Raw genomic sequence first — 15,241 nt, forward strand, 5'->3', positions numbered from 1 at the left:
TGAGTGCACAAATTTTTGTGCACCGGGCCTCTAGTATATTATAAATAGATATTACTATTGACATCAAATAATGTCTGAAAATGACCACTATAACCGTGGCCCTCGTAGATTAAAATGAACTGAAAAACTCCTTGGCAGAATGTGGTTCTGTCTTCATATAACTGGAGATATTGTCTTGGATATATGGACAACCAAGCAATTCCAGGAGAAAGGGCATCTGTACGGTCTAACATGCTGAGGCCTTCCTCCGGCCTCCCAAACGTGGATAAACCAGATATGGCAGCCACGCTTGGCCTCAGTCATCTGGCCTTTCTGAAACTGTATGTCTTTCCCACATGCACTCCCCTTTCCTGCCATCTCATGTCCAAGTAAAATGTCAACAACTACAAATTGCCATCGACAAGCTCTCACTGTGGAATGAGAGGCCTATGTGGGTCACTACGGGAAGGCCTTGTATAAAAGGGTTATTTGAAAGAATAACCTGTTGAGGTTTATCTTTTTTTTTTTATTTTTAGAAAAAAGAGGAAATTTACAAGATGCAAAGGTCTCACACAATACATTATCATTGGTGACAGTTCTCTTTACACCTTAACACACAGGCCCTGGCTTGGCCAGTGTTGGGAAGAACATGGACAGCATGAATGGATTTGAGACCCATCATGGACAAGCAGAAATGAACCACAGTGTGAAAGGAGAACTCGATGACAAATGATGTTGAGCCCACTTGTTCCAAAAGTAAGCCAAGACATCATAGGAACTAACAAAACCTTCTTGTGAGGGAGGTGCAGGTGTCTGCCCTGCAGGGCACAATCCCTGCCTGGCAGCGCGCATCTCCTCCCTTGGACCACAGCAACAACAGAAAGCAGCAATGTTCCTTTGGTGTGTGTTTCTTCTGCAGGGCTCTTCAGGTTCCCAATTTCTTACTTCTGTCTTCCTTTTCACAATTCAGTTCCAGATTCTTAAAGCAGTGTAGGTGCTTAGCATCTTTCATGAATTTTTCAGGATCCAGTTCTGCCAATGATAATGCACTAAAAAGAACAAAGATAAGACACATAACTCAGAAAGGTTCCAATACTTGCCTTAAAATCCTATTAAAAGTACTACTAAGCATAATAAAATAGCTGAAGATATCCTTTTTTCAAGTTCATACAATGAAAATAGCATGACAAGGTTTCACTTTACTGTGAAAAATCTGCCATGTTGTCATGTGTAAATTCAAATGCCTTCTCACCAGAGTTTCAACTTATTAGAAATTCATTCTTAGAGTTCAAAAAGATACCAAGCCAAATATCTGGGAATTAAACAACACACTTCTAAGAGGCCTCTGTAGCAAAGAGAAGTCACAAGGCAAATTAGAAAACATTTTAAAGTGAATGAAAACGAAAGAAAACAAAAATATAACATGGCAAAATTGAGATACTCACCTAAGGCAGTGCTTGGAGGGAAATTCATAGCATTAAATGTTTATACCTCGGTTCTCAAACTTAATTCATTCTGGAAAGCTGTTCAAGAAGCGATTTGTTCAAAAATCGATTCATTTTTTCCCCATTAGAAATAATGTAAGTTGAATTAATCCATACTAGATCCCCAGATGATTCCCCGTTTTAACCTTTCTCATAGACAGTACATGTCTAATATACTGTTTAATCTATACTAATAAAAGGATAATATGCTAATTACACCAGATAGACCAGACATCTTCCAATCATCCTTCCGGACAAAGCCACGGTGGCAGGGGCCAAGGCAGAGGTGGTTAGGGGCAATCAGGCAGGCAGGCAGAGTGGTTAGGGGCCATCAGGCCAGCAGGCAGAGGCAGTTAGGGGAGATCAGGGAGGCAGACAGGCAGAGGGGTTAGGGGTGATCAGGCAGGAAGGCAGAGTGGTTAGGGGCAATCAGGAAGGCAGGCACAGTGGTTAGAGGTGAACAGGCAGGCAGGCAGGTGAGCAGTTAGAAGCCAACGGTCCCGGATTGGAGAGGATGCAGGCTGGGCTGAGGGACACCACCCCCCTCGTGCATAAATTTTGTGCACCAGGCCTCTAGTCTATAAATAAACACTTCTTTTCTTAAATTTATTGAACCACCCCCTACTAGCCTTACACCAATCACTTTTAGTACTCAGTCCAGGGGTGTCTTTCAGGTCAATATGCAGCATCCTTGCTTGTTCATACATCATTGCCTCCAAAATGCTGTCACTGGCTAACTGCTTTTTGTTTATCCAAATCAATAACGGTTTTTCTACCTCTTCATTAGGTTGTGATCATTATTTCTTTCACACCCTTAGCAACATTAGTACCCTTGATGGCCTCTTTATGTTTTAAAATTGAACTAATGGTTGATTTCACCAGCAACAAAAGCATTCTCTCTTTTGTTTGTTGCCTGAAAGACTGCAGTTTGGTTCGACAACCCATTTTTTCTGTGAACAACTTGGTGGAGAACCTAATTGTTGGATATGGGAGAAATGAGGTTTGACTGTATTAGGAAAGAAGAAAGCTGTCAAGCCAATAACCCGAGTTTTTACCTTAAGGAACTAAAAGAATAAAAGCAAAGTAAACTGAGAACAAGCAGAAGTAGGGGAATAATAAATACAACAAAAGCAAATGAAATTTCAAACATAAAAACAAAAGAGAAAATAAAAAGACCAATAAAATCGAACAACCTCTTGCCAGACTAACCAAGAAAAAAGAAGACACAAGTTACAAAGTTCAGGAATCAAAGAGGCAACATCAGTAAAGATTTTATAGATGTCTAAAGGATAAAAAAAGATGTATCTCAAACAACTTTATGCCCACAAATTAGAAAACATAGATAAAATGGACAAATTCCTTGAAAAAAAAATGCAAAGCCTCATTTCCAAATCCTTTTAACAATTAGGGAGGCAGAGAGGTGCCAGACTAAAGCATGGGGACGGGGAATAAACTAATCACTTGTTCTTGGGATATTTTCAATACTTCTGTGCCTGAGGTATGGAAGGTTCTTTGGTATAAAATATCCAAGTGTCCTGAGTTTCCCTCTGCAATTCTGAGGTTGCAACAAAAACCAGCTGGTCTTGCCAAGATTTGTGAGGCAGGTGTTTGTCACCCAAGAGTTCAACTAAATCCCAAACCTAACAGAGCAGTTGCTATCCCCTCAGATCTAAATCCTAAATCCTAAGAAACCTTAAACACCAATCAGAAAGGATGTCTACACCCCTATGCTCAAAGCAGTGCAATTTACAATAGCTAAGATCTATAAACAGCACAAGTGCCCATCAGTAGATGAATGGGTAAAAAAGCTGTGGTACATCTACACCATGAAATACTATGCAGCAGTAAAAAAAAAAAAAAAAAAAAGATCTCTTTTCCTTTGAGACAGCATGGAGGGACCTAGAGAGTATTATGCTAAGCAAAATAAGCCAGTCAGAGAAAGACAAGTATCACATGATCTCACTCATCTGTAGTATCTAATGAATAAAATAAACTTATGAACAAAATAGATCCAGACATATAGAAGCATGGAACAGACTGATAAATCTTAGAAGGCAGGGGTGGGTGGGAAGTGATTAACTGGGGAACTTATATGCATATGTGCATAACCCATAGACACAGACAATAGTGTGGTGAAGGCCTGGAAGGGGCAGGGGGCAGGGTGGAAAGGGTCAATGGGAACAAAAGGGGGGGACATCTGTAATACTTTCAACAATAAAACTGGAGAGCATTATGCTAAGTGAAATAAGCCAGGAAGTGAAAGAAAAACACCATATGATCTCACTCATTTATGGATAATAAAGAACATTATAACCTGATGAACAAAAAGATAGATACAGAGGCAGAGAAGCATTGAACAGACTGTCAAATTACAGTGGGAAGGCTGGGGAGTGTTGGCGCGGGGTGGATAAGAGATCAACCGAAGGACTTGTATGTATGCATATAAGCATAACCAATGGACGCAAGACACTGGGGGGGTGGGGGGAGGGGTGAGGACATGTGCCGGGGGGTAGGGGAGGCTGGGGGAAGATCAATGGGGGAAAAAGAAGAAGACATATGTACTACTATCTGTAATACTTTAAACAATAAAATAAAATTTTTAAAAAAAGAAATAAAACAAAAAATATATAAATTTAAAAATAAATAAAAAGTAGATCATCCTGTCAAAAAAGAAATAAATTCTAATTGAATGTACTTCAGTAAAAGCAAAAGATTCTCATAATGGGGTTGCAAGTGATGGTGCCATGTCTGTGAAAATGCTTCCGGTTGCACTCAACACAGGCCACATTCTTAAGAAATTAATTATGAGCAGATGCCTCAATGGAATCAATAGCCTTCTAGTCTGAGTCCAGCCTGATACTGAGGTCCATGGGCACACAAGAGAGGCTGACTGCGACTACAGCTAGTCCATATTCTTTGGTTCTATCTGGACCCACACAAGGGATTGAAATTTCCCCCAAGGCCTGCTCTCACACTCTGAAACTCACCCTTCAAAGTCCTGCATTACTTCCTAAGAGATATCTGAAAGACCACCGGGGGGGGGGGGGGGGGGGGTAGAAAAGATACAATATAATTCCTGTAAACCATCTTATGTCCATTTTTAAGTCAAGAAAAGCAAACCACTTTTTCCTATATTTTAATCAAGATGCAAACACAAACCTAAGAACCTGAGGCCTATTATTCCCTCTCTCCTCTCTCCTCTCTCCTCACCTGCAATACTAATAACTGAAATCCTGAAATCGACTGTGACACTGACCTTTGGAGAACTCCACACTCCTGGTATAAATTAAAACTTGTGTTTTTTAACTCAAAATGAGCTTTGGTATCCTGCTTAGATTAAATATTCTACATGTCTTAATGCTTTGGGATAATCAATGTATGCTTTAAGTATTTGATGTGCAGGTGGAAATAATAAGGTTTTACTATAGGAGAATAAATGATCTAAAAAATGTTCATGATATTCCGGTAAATTGTAAAAGCAGGTAACATTAAATAAACAGTATGCCTCTAACTTTAGAAAGAGATAATAGAATTAGCTGCTTAGAGAAAACGTTATAAAGGCATTATGTTAATAATTAGAGGCCCGGTGCACAAAATTCATGCACAGGGGGGATCCCCTCAGCCCAGCCTGCACCCTCTCCAATCAGGGAAAAGAATGGGGTGGGGAGGGGAAGGAACAGATCATCCAAGACCTGTAGGGCAACTGCAACTGGTTTAATAAACACATAACTAGAATACCAGAAAGAGAAGGAAGAGAACACAGAGAAGAAATATTTCAAGTAATAATGGCCAAGAACATTCTAAAATTAATAACAGAAGACATCAAGGAAACTTAGAGAACACTAAGCAGGAACCATACCTAGGGAAATCATATATAAGCTACAAAAAAACGAAGAAGAAGAGGAAAAGAAAGAGGAAGAAGAAGAGGAAGAGGAAGAGGAGAAAGAAGAGGAAGAAGAGGAAGAGGAAGAGGAGGAGGAGGAAGAGAAGGAGGAGGAGGAGGAGGAGGAGGAGGAGGAGGAGGAGGAGGAGGAGAAAGAAATCTTGAAAGAAGCCTGGGGTTGGCCTGAGAGAGGGAAGGCAGGAAGGTGTTCACATGGGACAGCCATGAACCTACCTACCTTACCTACAGAGGATCAAGGATCAGAATTACAGAGGATTTCTCAGAATAAACTATGCAAGCAAGATAATAGAAAAAAATATTTAAAATTCTGAAAGAAAAAAAACAATGATCTAGAATTCTATACCATCAAATTTATCTTTCAAAAGTGAAGGAAAAATAAAGACTTTCTTAGATCTGTACCACGAGAAATGCTAAAAGTCCTTCAGACAGAAGGAACACAATATAGGTCAGAAACTTGGATTCACATAATGAAAGAAAGAGCATTAGAGAAGAAATTAAAATAAAATATGATCTACTTTTATTCTTAATTCATCTAAGAATATTAATAAAATAATAATAGTAACAATGTATTGGTTTATATAGCATATGGAAAGTGAAGTGAATGACAATGGTGTCAAGGGGTGAGAGGCAGGACATGGGAAATGCTTATATTAGGTACCTATAATACATGTGAAGTGGTACAGTGTTATTTGAAGGTGGACTTGGGTTAGTTTAAAATGCATATTGCCAACTCTATGGCAGTCACTAACAAAATTGTTTTGAGTTAAAAAAAAAAAAAAAAAAACAACACCTCAAAGGCACAGCTAGTTTTATACCATGAAATACCCACACATGGATGGGGCACAGGTATGAAAGTTAACACAGGGAGGCAAAGTGAAGCTCTGGGAATGAGATTCTACCTTCCACAGGGTGGGAAAGTAAAAAGTGATGGAATTTCCTTTTAATAGAACACACAACACACACACACACACACAAACTGCTCTAGCTTATTAAAAAGAAATGTGCTCAGCTAAGACATGTCTTACTATTCAGATAAAGGTCAAGTTGAAAAAGCAAACAGATGGCAGCTTCCAAAATAATTTCCTTGTTTGTTCTCAAGTGTGTTGACATTTGAGGACAGAATGTGAAGCGCTGCTCAGGAGTATGGGCCTCTCACACCCTAATGACAGCAGTTAAGTAAATACTCAAAATAAGCATTACCTGCAATCAAACGTAGAAACCACATTCTTTCAGTGAAAAGTTGCCCAGTACCTTTAGCTGTGGGCCAGAAAGGGGAAAAACTGAGTTGCAGCCTCATAGAAAACCTTGAATCCTCCCAGTGATGTGAGGGAGCATGAAAAGAATGAGACAGAGGACAAAAGTAGAGGTTAATTTTAGCAGTTCCATGTCCATTTAATAAATAAGAAGCAACATTTGTAGTGTGACAGAGAACTGTCGACACCATGGGTATGTCCTCTGAACCATTCAGCTTTTTGACTCATTTTCAAGAAAAACATGCCCAAGATCATAAGCTTCTCATTGCATTTTCTTTTGCCTTTTCTTTCTCTTTCATGCCTTGGAAACTCAGAGCTGCTCCCCATAGGACCTGTGAGGCTCCCCCTAGGGCTCTTTCTGTTTTTAAAGCGAAGCAAATGAAAACTACAGCTCCCTTCTTTGAGGTGGTGGGGAGTGGGGGGAGGGGGGCGCTGCTGTTTTTCTGTGGAACAGAGCAAATACCAAGGTCACTTTCTGTTTGTCACTACATATTTAATTCAGCTCTTAGAGAAATCAACATTGAGTGATTTTGTGGGTCTACTGAGATGACAAACTTTATCAGAAGGGGCAACCAAAACCCATGGGCAACAAAACCCCCAAATATATAATTGGAGTAAAAGCTGTTCTTCAGTTTAACCACCTTCAGGGTCTACAATCTGGGAATACAGCTAAAATCCCTGAAGTGGAGGTAGCACAGCTCCCCACTGGTCCTCAACTGGCTGTAGGTGTCTCAGAGGCAGCCAGCATGAAGGCTCGGAAGACTCTTTGCTTACATCTATCCATGCCTGGATGTTAGCACCAGCCACCAATTGCTGCCCAATCTCTGGTTTGAATAATTGCAAGTGAACACCTAACTGTCAATAAATGAATGGTTTTCCTCCTGCAATTAGTCAAAAACCCAAACCGTACTACATAACTTACAAAAAAAATGTGGCTCCTGCATTTCCATGGGCCCATTCAAACTTCCTCACAAGCCTCCATCTGCTGAGTAGCAGCTGGATAAACCTTGAATGCACAGTCACACTGTCTTATGTTTGTGTTAAAACAGCTCTCTGAGTCCTCAGTGGCCTCTGAGGTCAGGTGGCTGGTGTGAATGAGCACCTGGGCCCTGGTGCACACCAGTGAGAGCACTGTTGCTCAGTGGCCAAAGGCCCTCCCTGGCTGACTTGGCCATACCTCAGCTCTCAGTAGCACTACGGAACTCTCATTCTCACCTAGGAAGCCAGAAGGAGGTGATTTCTAAGATCTGCAGGGACTGTCCGTATGTTAAAAGATGAGGTCATGACCCCTCTGCCCTTCTGGTTAAAGCCGTTCCCTTATAACCTCTAGGGCAGGCCATATCACCTCTTCCACCAAGACCCATGGTCAGCCCAATGGACACCCACACAGCTCTCTTCTTCACCCTTCCCATGGTAGGTGACACCTTACAGAAACTCCTTCCATGTCCTGATGCTTAAATGTCTGGTTGGCCCATCTACTCCGCTGCAGCATGTTAACCTGGAGCCATTCTGCATAGCAGTCTCCTTCCAGAATTCGCACCAAAGACCAGAACACAGACCCTCATGGCCTCATAATAATTCCAATAGAGAGTATACCATAGACATCAGAGTGCTCTCTCCACCCCACCCCACATCCCACCACCACCACCCCAATGCACCATGCTGCAGCATAATTACTTCTGTGCTTCTCCCTGATCTTGAGAACTCGGACAAGAAAGAGGCTCTCAATAAAATGTTCACTGGGGAATGAACTTAAGCAAAGGGCCAGCAGGTGGCTGGATCCAGTTTTAGAGGCCTCTGATCTTCAAGCAGGGAAGTGGAGTTCATGTAAAATCACTGTGTGGACTGAGACGCATTCCTGGGCATGGAAGTGATGAGAATAAACACCCGTTTTAATAAAAGTAAACTAGCAATGCCATGCGGGATAGCGTGGGTGATGGCGCAACATTGGGCTGGAAATTACAGGAGGAGGCTGCTGCAGATGACAACGGTCTCTGCTGAAGCTGCCGAATGCAAGAATGGAAAGAGGGGCCAATGTCAAGAGCTCGTGTGAAGCTGTAGCTGCTGGATCTGCGAACATTCTAGAAATGCTAATAGCAGCAGTTGTCAACTGTCATAGGCAACTGAGGAAGGTGACACACACACAACCTCTTAGGTGAACACCCCAGGCCATGGGTACCTGACTCTCCTGCATTTCGACTTTTCTCTCCATCCTCGAAGTCAGTGGATTTAAAAGAGCTATAGTTAAATGTCCATGAAATGATGTCAAGAGTCATTCTGTTCTCTATTCATTGTTGTTTGCCCAAAATGTGGTAGGATTGAGGCCTGCAGATAGGAGACCCTCCTACCTGAGCTCCATCCGGCAGCCTATGGTTCCCGCTCAGAGGACACGTCTCCCTCAGCCCCACTGCTGGCACTGCGGTCTTCTTTGCGAGGAGCGTTTCGTTCTTTGCTTGATTCAGAAGGCCCTTTGGCTCTGGTCTTTTCTTTCCTCTGCTGTTGTTTTTCCAGCTTTGACAGCTGATTATCAAAAGTAAAAAAAAAAAATTATTTACAGATGTAAACATGTGCCTAAATATCCAAAACACCAATTACTTCACAAATAGCAACCACTGAAAAAGCTTTTTTCGGATAACCTGGTGACCACAGTGGTTTCCCATGTGCCAAATTATACACAAAATGTTTATCAGTCAGGTACCTGCATCATTAACAAAGATTAGCCATCCATGTGATCTCTCTCAGACTCCCCCCATAACTCAACTTGTCATGTGATATTTGAGAAAAGTCAATCAACAGGAGCCCTACAAATGGAGAGGCTCTTAGTCGTGTGTTTTTCTTTGATGTCGCTATATTTTTTTTCTTACCAAGTTGTCTTCCCCTTTTCTGTTTTTTAAAAGAGTGATCAAAACACTCCACTATATGCTAAAGATAAGAGAGAGGCTGTGAATAAAATACATTATTCAGACATCATTTCTGTTCTTTAAGACTGTACTTGACTCATCCACAGCTAAAACTCCACGTGCTCCTACCAGACTGGTGGTGGCTACACAGGGACACTGTCCATGGGAACCCTCTGAGATGTCCTCCAGACCATCTGGGGACATGCCTGCAACATCCAACCCCAAAGGATCCTGAGTCTACTTCTCCCCTGGATATCTCCCCAAACTGTCCAAAGAAACCACAGACTAGATGATCAAAAGAAACTTAGATCATCTGACAGTCTGAGCAACAGCACAGCCACTCCCGAAAGGCCTGCTGAGACACGTGCCGAGAACACTGGCCAAGTTTTGACCCATGGAATTTTCTTGGACCAAAAAAGTCATCTGTAACAGTCCAAGGGACAGCAACACCCAGTTCCATCTGCCTCCCAGACCACGACTGCAAACATTTTTCTGGTTCACATGGAAAGGAGGAAACAATACAGGGCTGGCTTTTCTCAACTGGTTCCTGCTCCATCTCCAAAGACAAAGAAAAGTCACCGTGACCAAGCCACCAGATCATCTCTATACTACAGACAGACTTTGAGCTAAATCGTAAGGTAGATCAACAATCAGAAGCTCTCAATTTGGTCCAGAAAACCAATTTTATAGATAGCTGATGTGGGATGTTATCTTTCCCATTCCTGTTGATCTGAAAAGCTGGGTACTAAACAACTAGATTGGTTAACATGCTAACTAGATTTTGTGAACAAAGACATCACTTCACCTTTGACCCACCAACTCTCCTTCCAGGTAACTCCCCTAGATAAATTCACACTCACATGGGCAGGAAAGGCTTATAGGAATGTGCACTGCAGTGTTGTCTGTATTAGCAAAAACCTAGAAATAACACAAATGTCCACTGACAGGAGGATAAATAAATACAATGTGGTATAGTCACAAGAAGCAAAAGTGTAAAGCAGTTCTACATGTATCAGAATAGGTAAGTCTTTAAAATCATGTTATGTGAACTAAATTAAATTTCAGAAAGCTGTATAAAGCAGGATTCCATTTACACAAAACAACACTATGTATTCTAATGGGCTCATGCAGTTCCAGTATGGACTGGAGAATACAAACCAACTTCAGTACATTACTTAACTTTGGAGAGAAAGAGAAGAGAATGGGATCATAGTGGAATGAATATATATGGGCTTCAAGTGTTAACTTTCACTTCTATAAAAATACAACCAGACCTAGGACAGGGCTGCTGACCAGAGCCACTACATGAACTGCTTGCTATTGGCACTTGGACCACTGATAAGATACTCGTGCCAGGATGTAAACCAACACACAACTTCCTTCCTCAATAAAAACTTGCTGTGAAAAAGTATCAGCTACCGGACTGTGTGCTTAGTGGTATGGCTCATTTCATTCTAGTGAAAGCTCTTGTCTCACCATGGCCTGGTAACAAACAGTTCATGTGCAGTCACTTCAAGCAGGAAAGACCTGGAGCAAGGACGACAGAAGGTTAGCCATTTTTAAAAATCAGAATAATGGTTGTGCAAAATTCCTGGCTATGTTGTTCTTTGTACTATTTCTTTTCCCTGGATGATTATGATTCTCTGTACTATTCTACCACAGGTTAGGGAGGAACTTCTTGCAGCTAAGATGACAGCCTTCCAGAAACCAAGATGGCGGCATAGGTAAACACTGGAGATTGCTGCCCCGCACAACCACTTCAAAAATACAACTAAAAGACGGAATGGACATCATCCAGAACCACAGGAAGGCTGGCTGAGTGGAAATTCTACAACTAGAAGGAAAGAGAAAAGCATACTGAGACTCAGAGGAGGTGTGATGCGGAAGTAAAATACAAAGGTACGGAGGTGCATGCGGAGAGGGCTGGCGGGGGAGGACAAGATTGTCTTTTTCAATCGGGAGGGAGTCTCAAGCTCTGAGCTCCAGTTCCAGGCAAGTCTCTGGGGACCCAGACTCATACAGGAGAAACGGGACTGTCTGGCATCGGTTGGAACTCGAGGGCAGCTTTCTCTCAGAGGCGCTCGCAGCGACTGCTGGGGCCTCTGAGGGCAGGACTGAGAGCAGCCATACTGCTCACTCCACCCGCCCTGTTGATCCCCTGGGGCCCCGCCCCGCCCAAGCTGTGCATGGGGGCTTTTGCATATGAAAGGCCCAGCCCTTTGTAATCTGAAAATTACTTAACAAACTGCAGCTGGCCCAAGGCCCCAGGGCAACTTGCATTGCTTTACAGCTGGCTTCTGCTGGGTAGCCACAGGCAGAGGCTAGATTAGCACCTCCTTAGATCCAAGAGCCAGTGTACCCAGTGGTCAGAGTGGGACCATCCAATTACAACTCCTCAGATCCACAAGGGACACATTCAGGGGGCAGACTCAGTGACCACCAAAGCCCCACTGAAGCAAGTCTTGCCCCATAAGGGTGTCTTCAGCACAGAAGTTCTCCCACTGTAGACACAGCTGATTCTCAGAGCCAATTGGCCTGGAGGTCAAATCCTCCCAGTGTTTCCTACAACAATCAAGGCTTAGCTACAACAAGACTGTGCACAAAGACCACAAGGGGGTGCACCAAGAGTGTCTACCTCAGGTAATTGGGGAGGCTGAGCCACTGGGACCTATAGGACACTTAGCACAGAAAGCCACTCTATCGACACAGTGAAGCATAAAAAATGCCGAGACAAAGAAACAGGACACAAATGACAGAAATGGAGGAAAGCAAACTACTGGATAGAGTTCAAAACCACACTTTTAAGGTTTTTCAAGAACTTTCTAGAAACCACCGATAAACTTAATGAGACCCTCAAGAAATCTAGTGAGACCCTCGATGTTGTGATAAAGGACCAACTAGAAATTAAGCATACACTGACTGAAATAAAGAATATTATACAGACTCCCAACAGCAGACCAGAGGATGGCAAGAATCAAGTCAAAGATTTGAAATACGAAGAAGTAAAAAACACCCAACCAGAAAAGCAAAATGAAAAAAAGAATCCAAAAATACGAAGATAGTGTAAGGAGCCTCTGGGACAGCTTCAAGCGTACCAACATCCGAATTATAGGGGTGCCAGAAGATGAGAGACAGCAAGATATTGAAAATCTATTTGAAGAAATAATGACAGAAAACTTCCCCTACCTGGTGAAAGAAATAGACTTCCAAGTCCAGGAAGCACAGAGAACCCCAAACAAAAGGAATCCAAAGAGGACCACACCAAGACACATCATAATTAAAATGCCAAGAGCAAAAGACAAAGAGAGAATCTTAAAAGCAGCAAGAGAAAAACAGTCAGTTACCTACAAGGGAGTACCCATATGACTGTCAGCTGATTTCTCAACAGAAACTTTGCAGGCCAGAAGGGAGTGGCAAGAAATATTCAAAGTGATGGATACCAAGAACCTACAACCAAGATTACTTTACCAGCAAAGCTATCATTCAGAAGTGAAGGTCAGATAAAGAGCTTCACAGATAAGGAAAAGCTAAAGGAGTTCATCACCACCAAACCAGTATTATATGAAATGCTGAAAGGTATCCTTTAAGAAGAAGAAGAAGAAAAAGGTAAAGATACAAATTATGAACAACAAATACACATCTATCAACAAGTGAATCTAAAAATCAAGTGAATAAATAATCTGATGAACAGAATGAAATGGTGATTATAATAGAATCAGGGACATAGAAAGGGAATGGACTGACTATTCTTGGGGGGGAAAGGGGTGTGGGGGATGCGGGAAGAGACTGGACAAAAATCGTACACCTATGGATGAGGACAGTGGGTGGGGAGTGAGGGCGGAGGGTGGGGTGGGAACTGGGTGGAGGGGAGTGATGGGGGGGAAAAAGAGAAACAAATGTAATAATCTGAACAATAAAGATTTAATTTAAAAAAAATGCCAACAGCCAACAGAAAAATAAATAAATAAATAAAGGGGGGGAAATAAAGATGACAGCTTTCCTTGTTTCCCTTTTGATGTTAAACTGCTCTTTCTTTTATGAAATGCACAAAATTTGCGCATGGGTAGGGTCCCTAAGCCTGGCCAGTGATCACGGTCGATCTGTGGGGCGACCGGCTGGGTGATTAGGGGACCCCTTGCTGGCACCCACCTTGGCTGGCCTGGGGCCTGCGGGCTGGGGGCAGCTCCTGCGTTGAGTGTCTGCCCCTGGTGGTCGGTGCGCATCATAGAGACCGGTCATTCTGCCGTTCGGTCAATTTGCATATTAGGCTTTTATTATATAGGATGAGGATAGTAGATGGGAGTCTCTCTTTCTCTCTTGCAAAATGATCCTGGACTGCACAATGTGAATGTACTTAACATTGTTCAACTGTAAAACTTATAAATGGTTATTAGGGCCTGGCCAGTGTTGTTCAGTGGTGATCATTGACCTATGGATCAGGAGGTCATGGTTAGAATCCAGTCTGGGTTAGATGCCCAGATTGCAGGCTCAATCCCCAGTAAAAAGCATGCAGGAGGCAGCCAATCAATGATTCTCTCTCATCGTTGATGTATCTATCTCTCTCTCCCTCTTCCTTCCTCTCTGAAATCAATAAAAATATTTTTTTAAATAAATAAGTAAATGGTTATTAGGATGGTAAATTTAATGTTATGTGCTTTTTACATGAAATACAAATTTCATGTAAAAAATTTGATTAAGCCCTAGCCGGCTTAGCTCAGTGGATAGAGCGTCAGCCTGTGGACTAAAGGGTCCCAGGTTCGATTCTGGCCAAGGGCAAATGCCTGGGATTGGAGGCTCGATCCCCAGTAGGGGGCATGCAGGAGGCAGCCGATCAATGATTCTCTCTCATCATTGATGTTTCTACCTCTCTCTCCTTCTTTCTTCCTCTCTGAAATCAATAAAGAAATATACTATATTTTAAAAAATGCATTCTCTTTAAATAAATTAATTAATTAATTATTTGATTAAGATATAATTAACATATAACATTAGTTTCAGGTACACAAAATAATGATTCAGCATTTGTATCACAGTTGACCTTTGAACAATGCAGGGATTAGGGGCCCTGACACACACATATACACTCTCACTGTGCAATCAAAAATCCATGTATAACTTGACTCCCCAAAATTTAATTACTAATAGCCTTACTGATAACATAAACCATCAATTAACACATATTTTGTATGTAATGTGTATTATATACTATATTAATAAAATAAATACTATATTTATAATAAAGTAAGCTAGAGAAAAGAAAATGTTATGAAAAAAATCATAAGGAAGAGAAAATACATTTATAGTATGTATTGAAAAAAAATCTACATATGTTTGACCAATGCAGTTCAAACCTGTGTTGTTCAGGGGTCAACTGTTTTGTGAAATGATCACCACAATAAGTCTAGTTAACATCCAGCACCCAAAAAAAAAAATGTTTTAATGATCTTGGAAAACATGAAGTTGGCAAGAAAGCAGTTGATTTTTTTTAAAGAAAGAATAAGAGGAAAGGAAAGAGAGAGAGAAACATCAATGATGAGAGAAAATCATTGATTGGCTGCCTCCTGCATGCTTTTTACTGGGGATCGAGCCAGCAATCTGGGCATGTGCCCATTTTTCTTTTTTTTCTTTTTTTTATTCCTAGTTCATGAAATCCAAACATCTGGAAATCAATGTTCTGCAGTGAACTGTGATACATTGCCTTCTGCCGCCAGCAGTTTACAT

General features: G+C 41.7%; 1 protein-coding gene across 1 annotated transcript in view; it reads right to left on the bottom strand.

Moving 5' to 3' along the window:
* Positions 1–490: 490 nt before the first annotated feature.
* The window catches only part of DTD1 (D-aminoacyl-tRNA deacylase 1), a 151,362-nt gene continuing 136,611 nt past the window's right edge, over positions 491–15,241 (bottom strand). Inside the window, exons 5-6 of the mRNA XM_070419857.1 lie at positions 8,969–9,140; positions 491–1,028 (exon numbers count right to left, since the gene is read on the bottom strand). Of these exons, the coding sequence (XP_070275958.1) occupies positions 8,988–9,140 (153 nt within the window). The 3' untranslated portion in view covers positions 491–1,028; positions 8,969–8,987. The remainder of the gene's footprint in view (positions 1,029–8,968; positions 9,141–15,241) is intronic.

Source organism: Myotis yumanensis, unplaced genomic scaffold, assembly GCF_028538775.1.
Source record: "Myotis yumanensis isolate MYYU_CA2020_CCGP unplaced genomic scaffold, mMyoYum1.0.hap1 SCAF_7, whole genome shotgun sequence".
Taxonomy (NCBI): Eukaryota; Metazoa; Chordata; class Mammalia; order Chiroptera; family Vespertilionidae; genus Myotis; species Myotis yumanensis.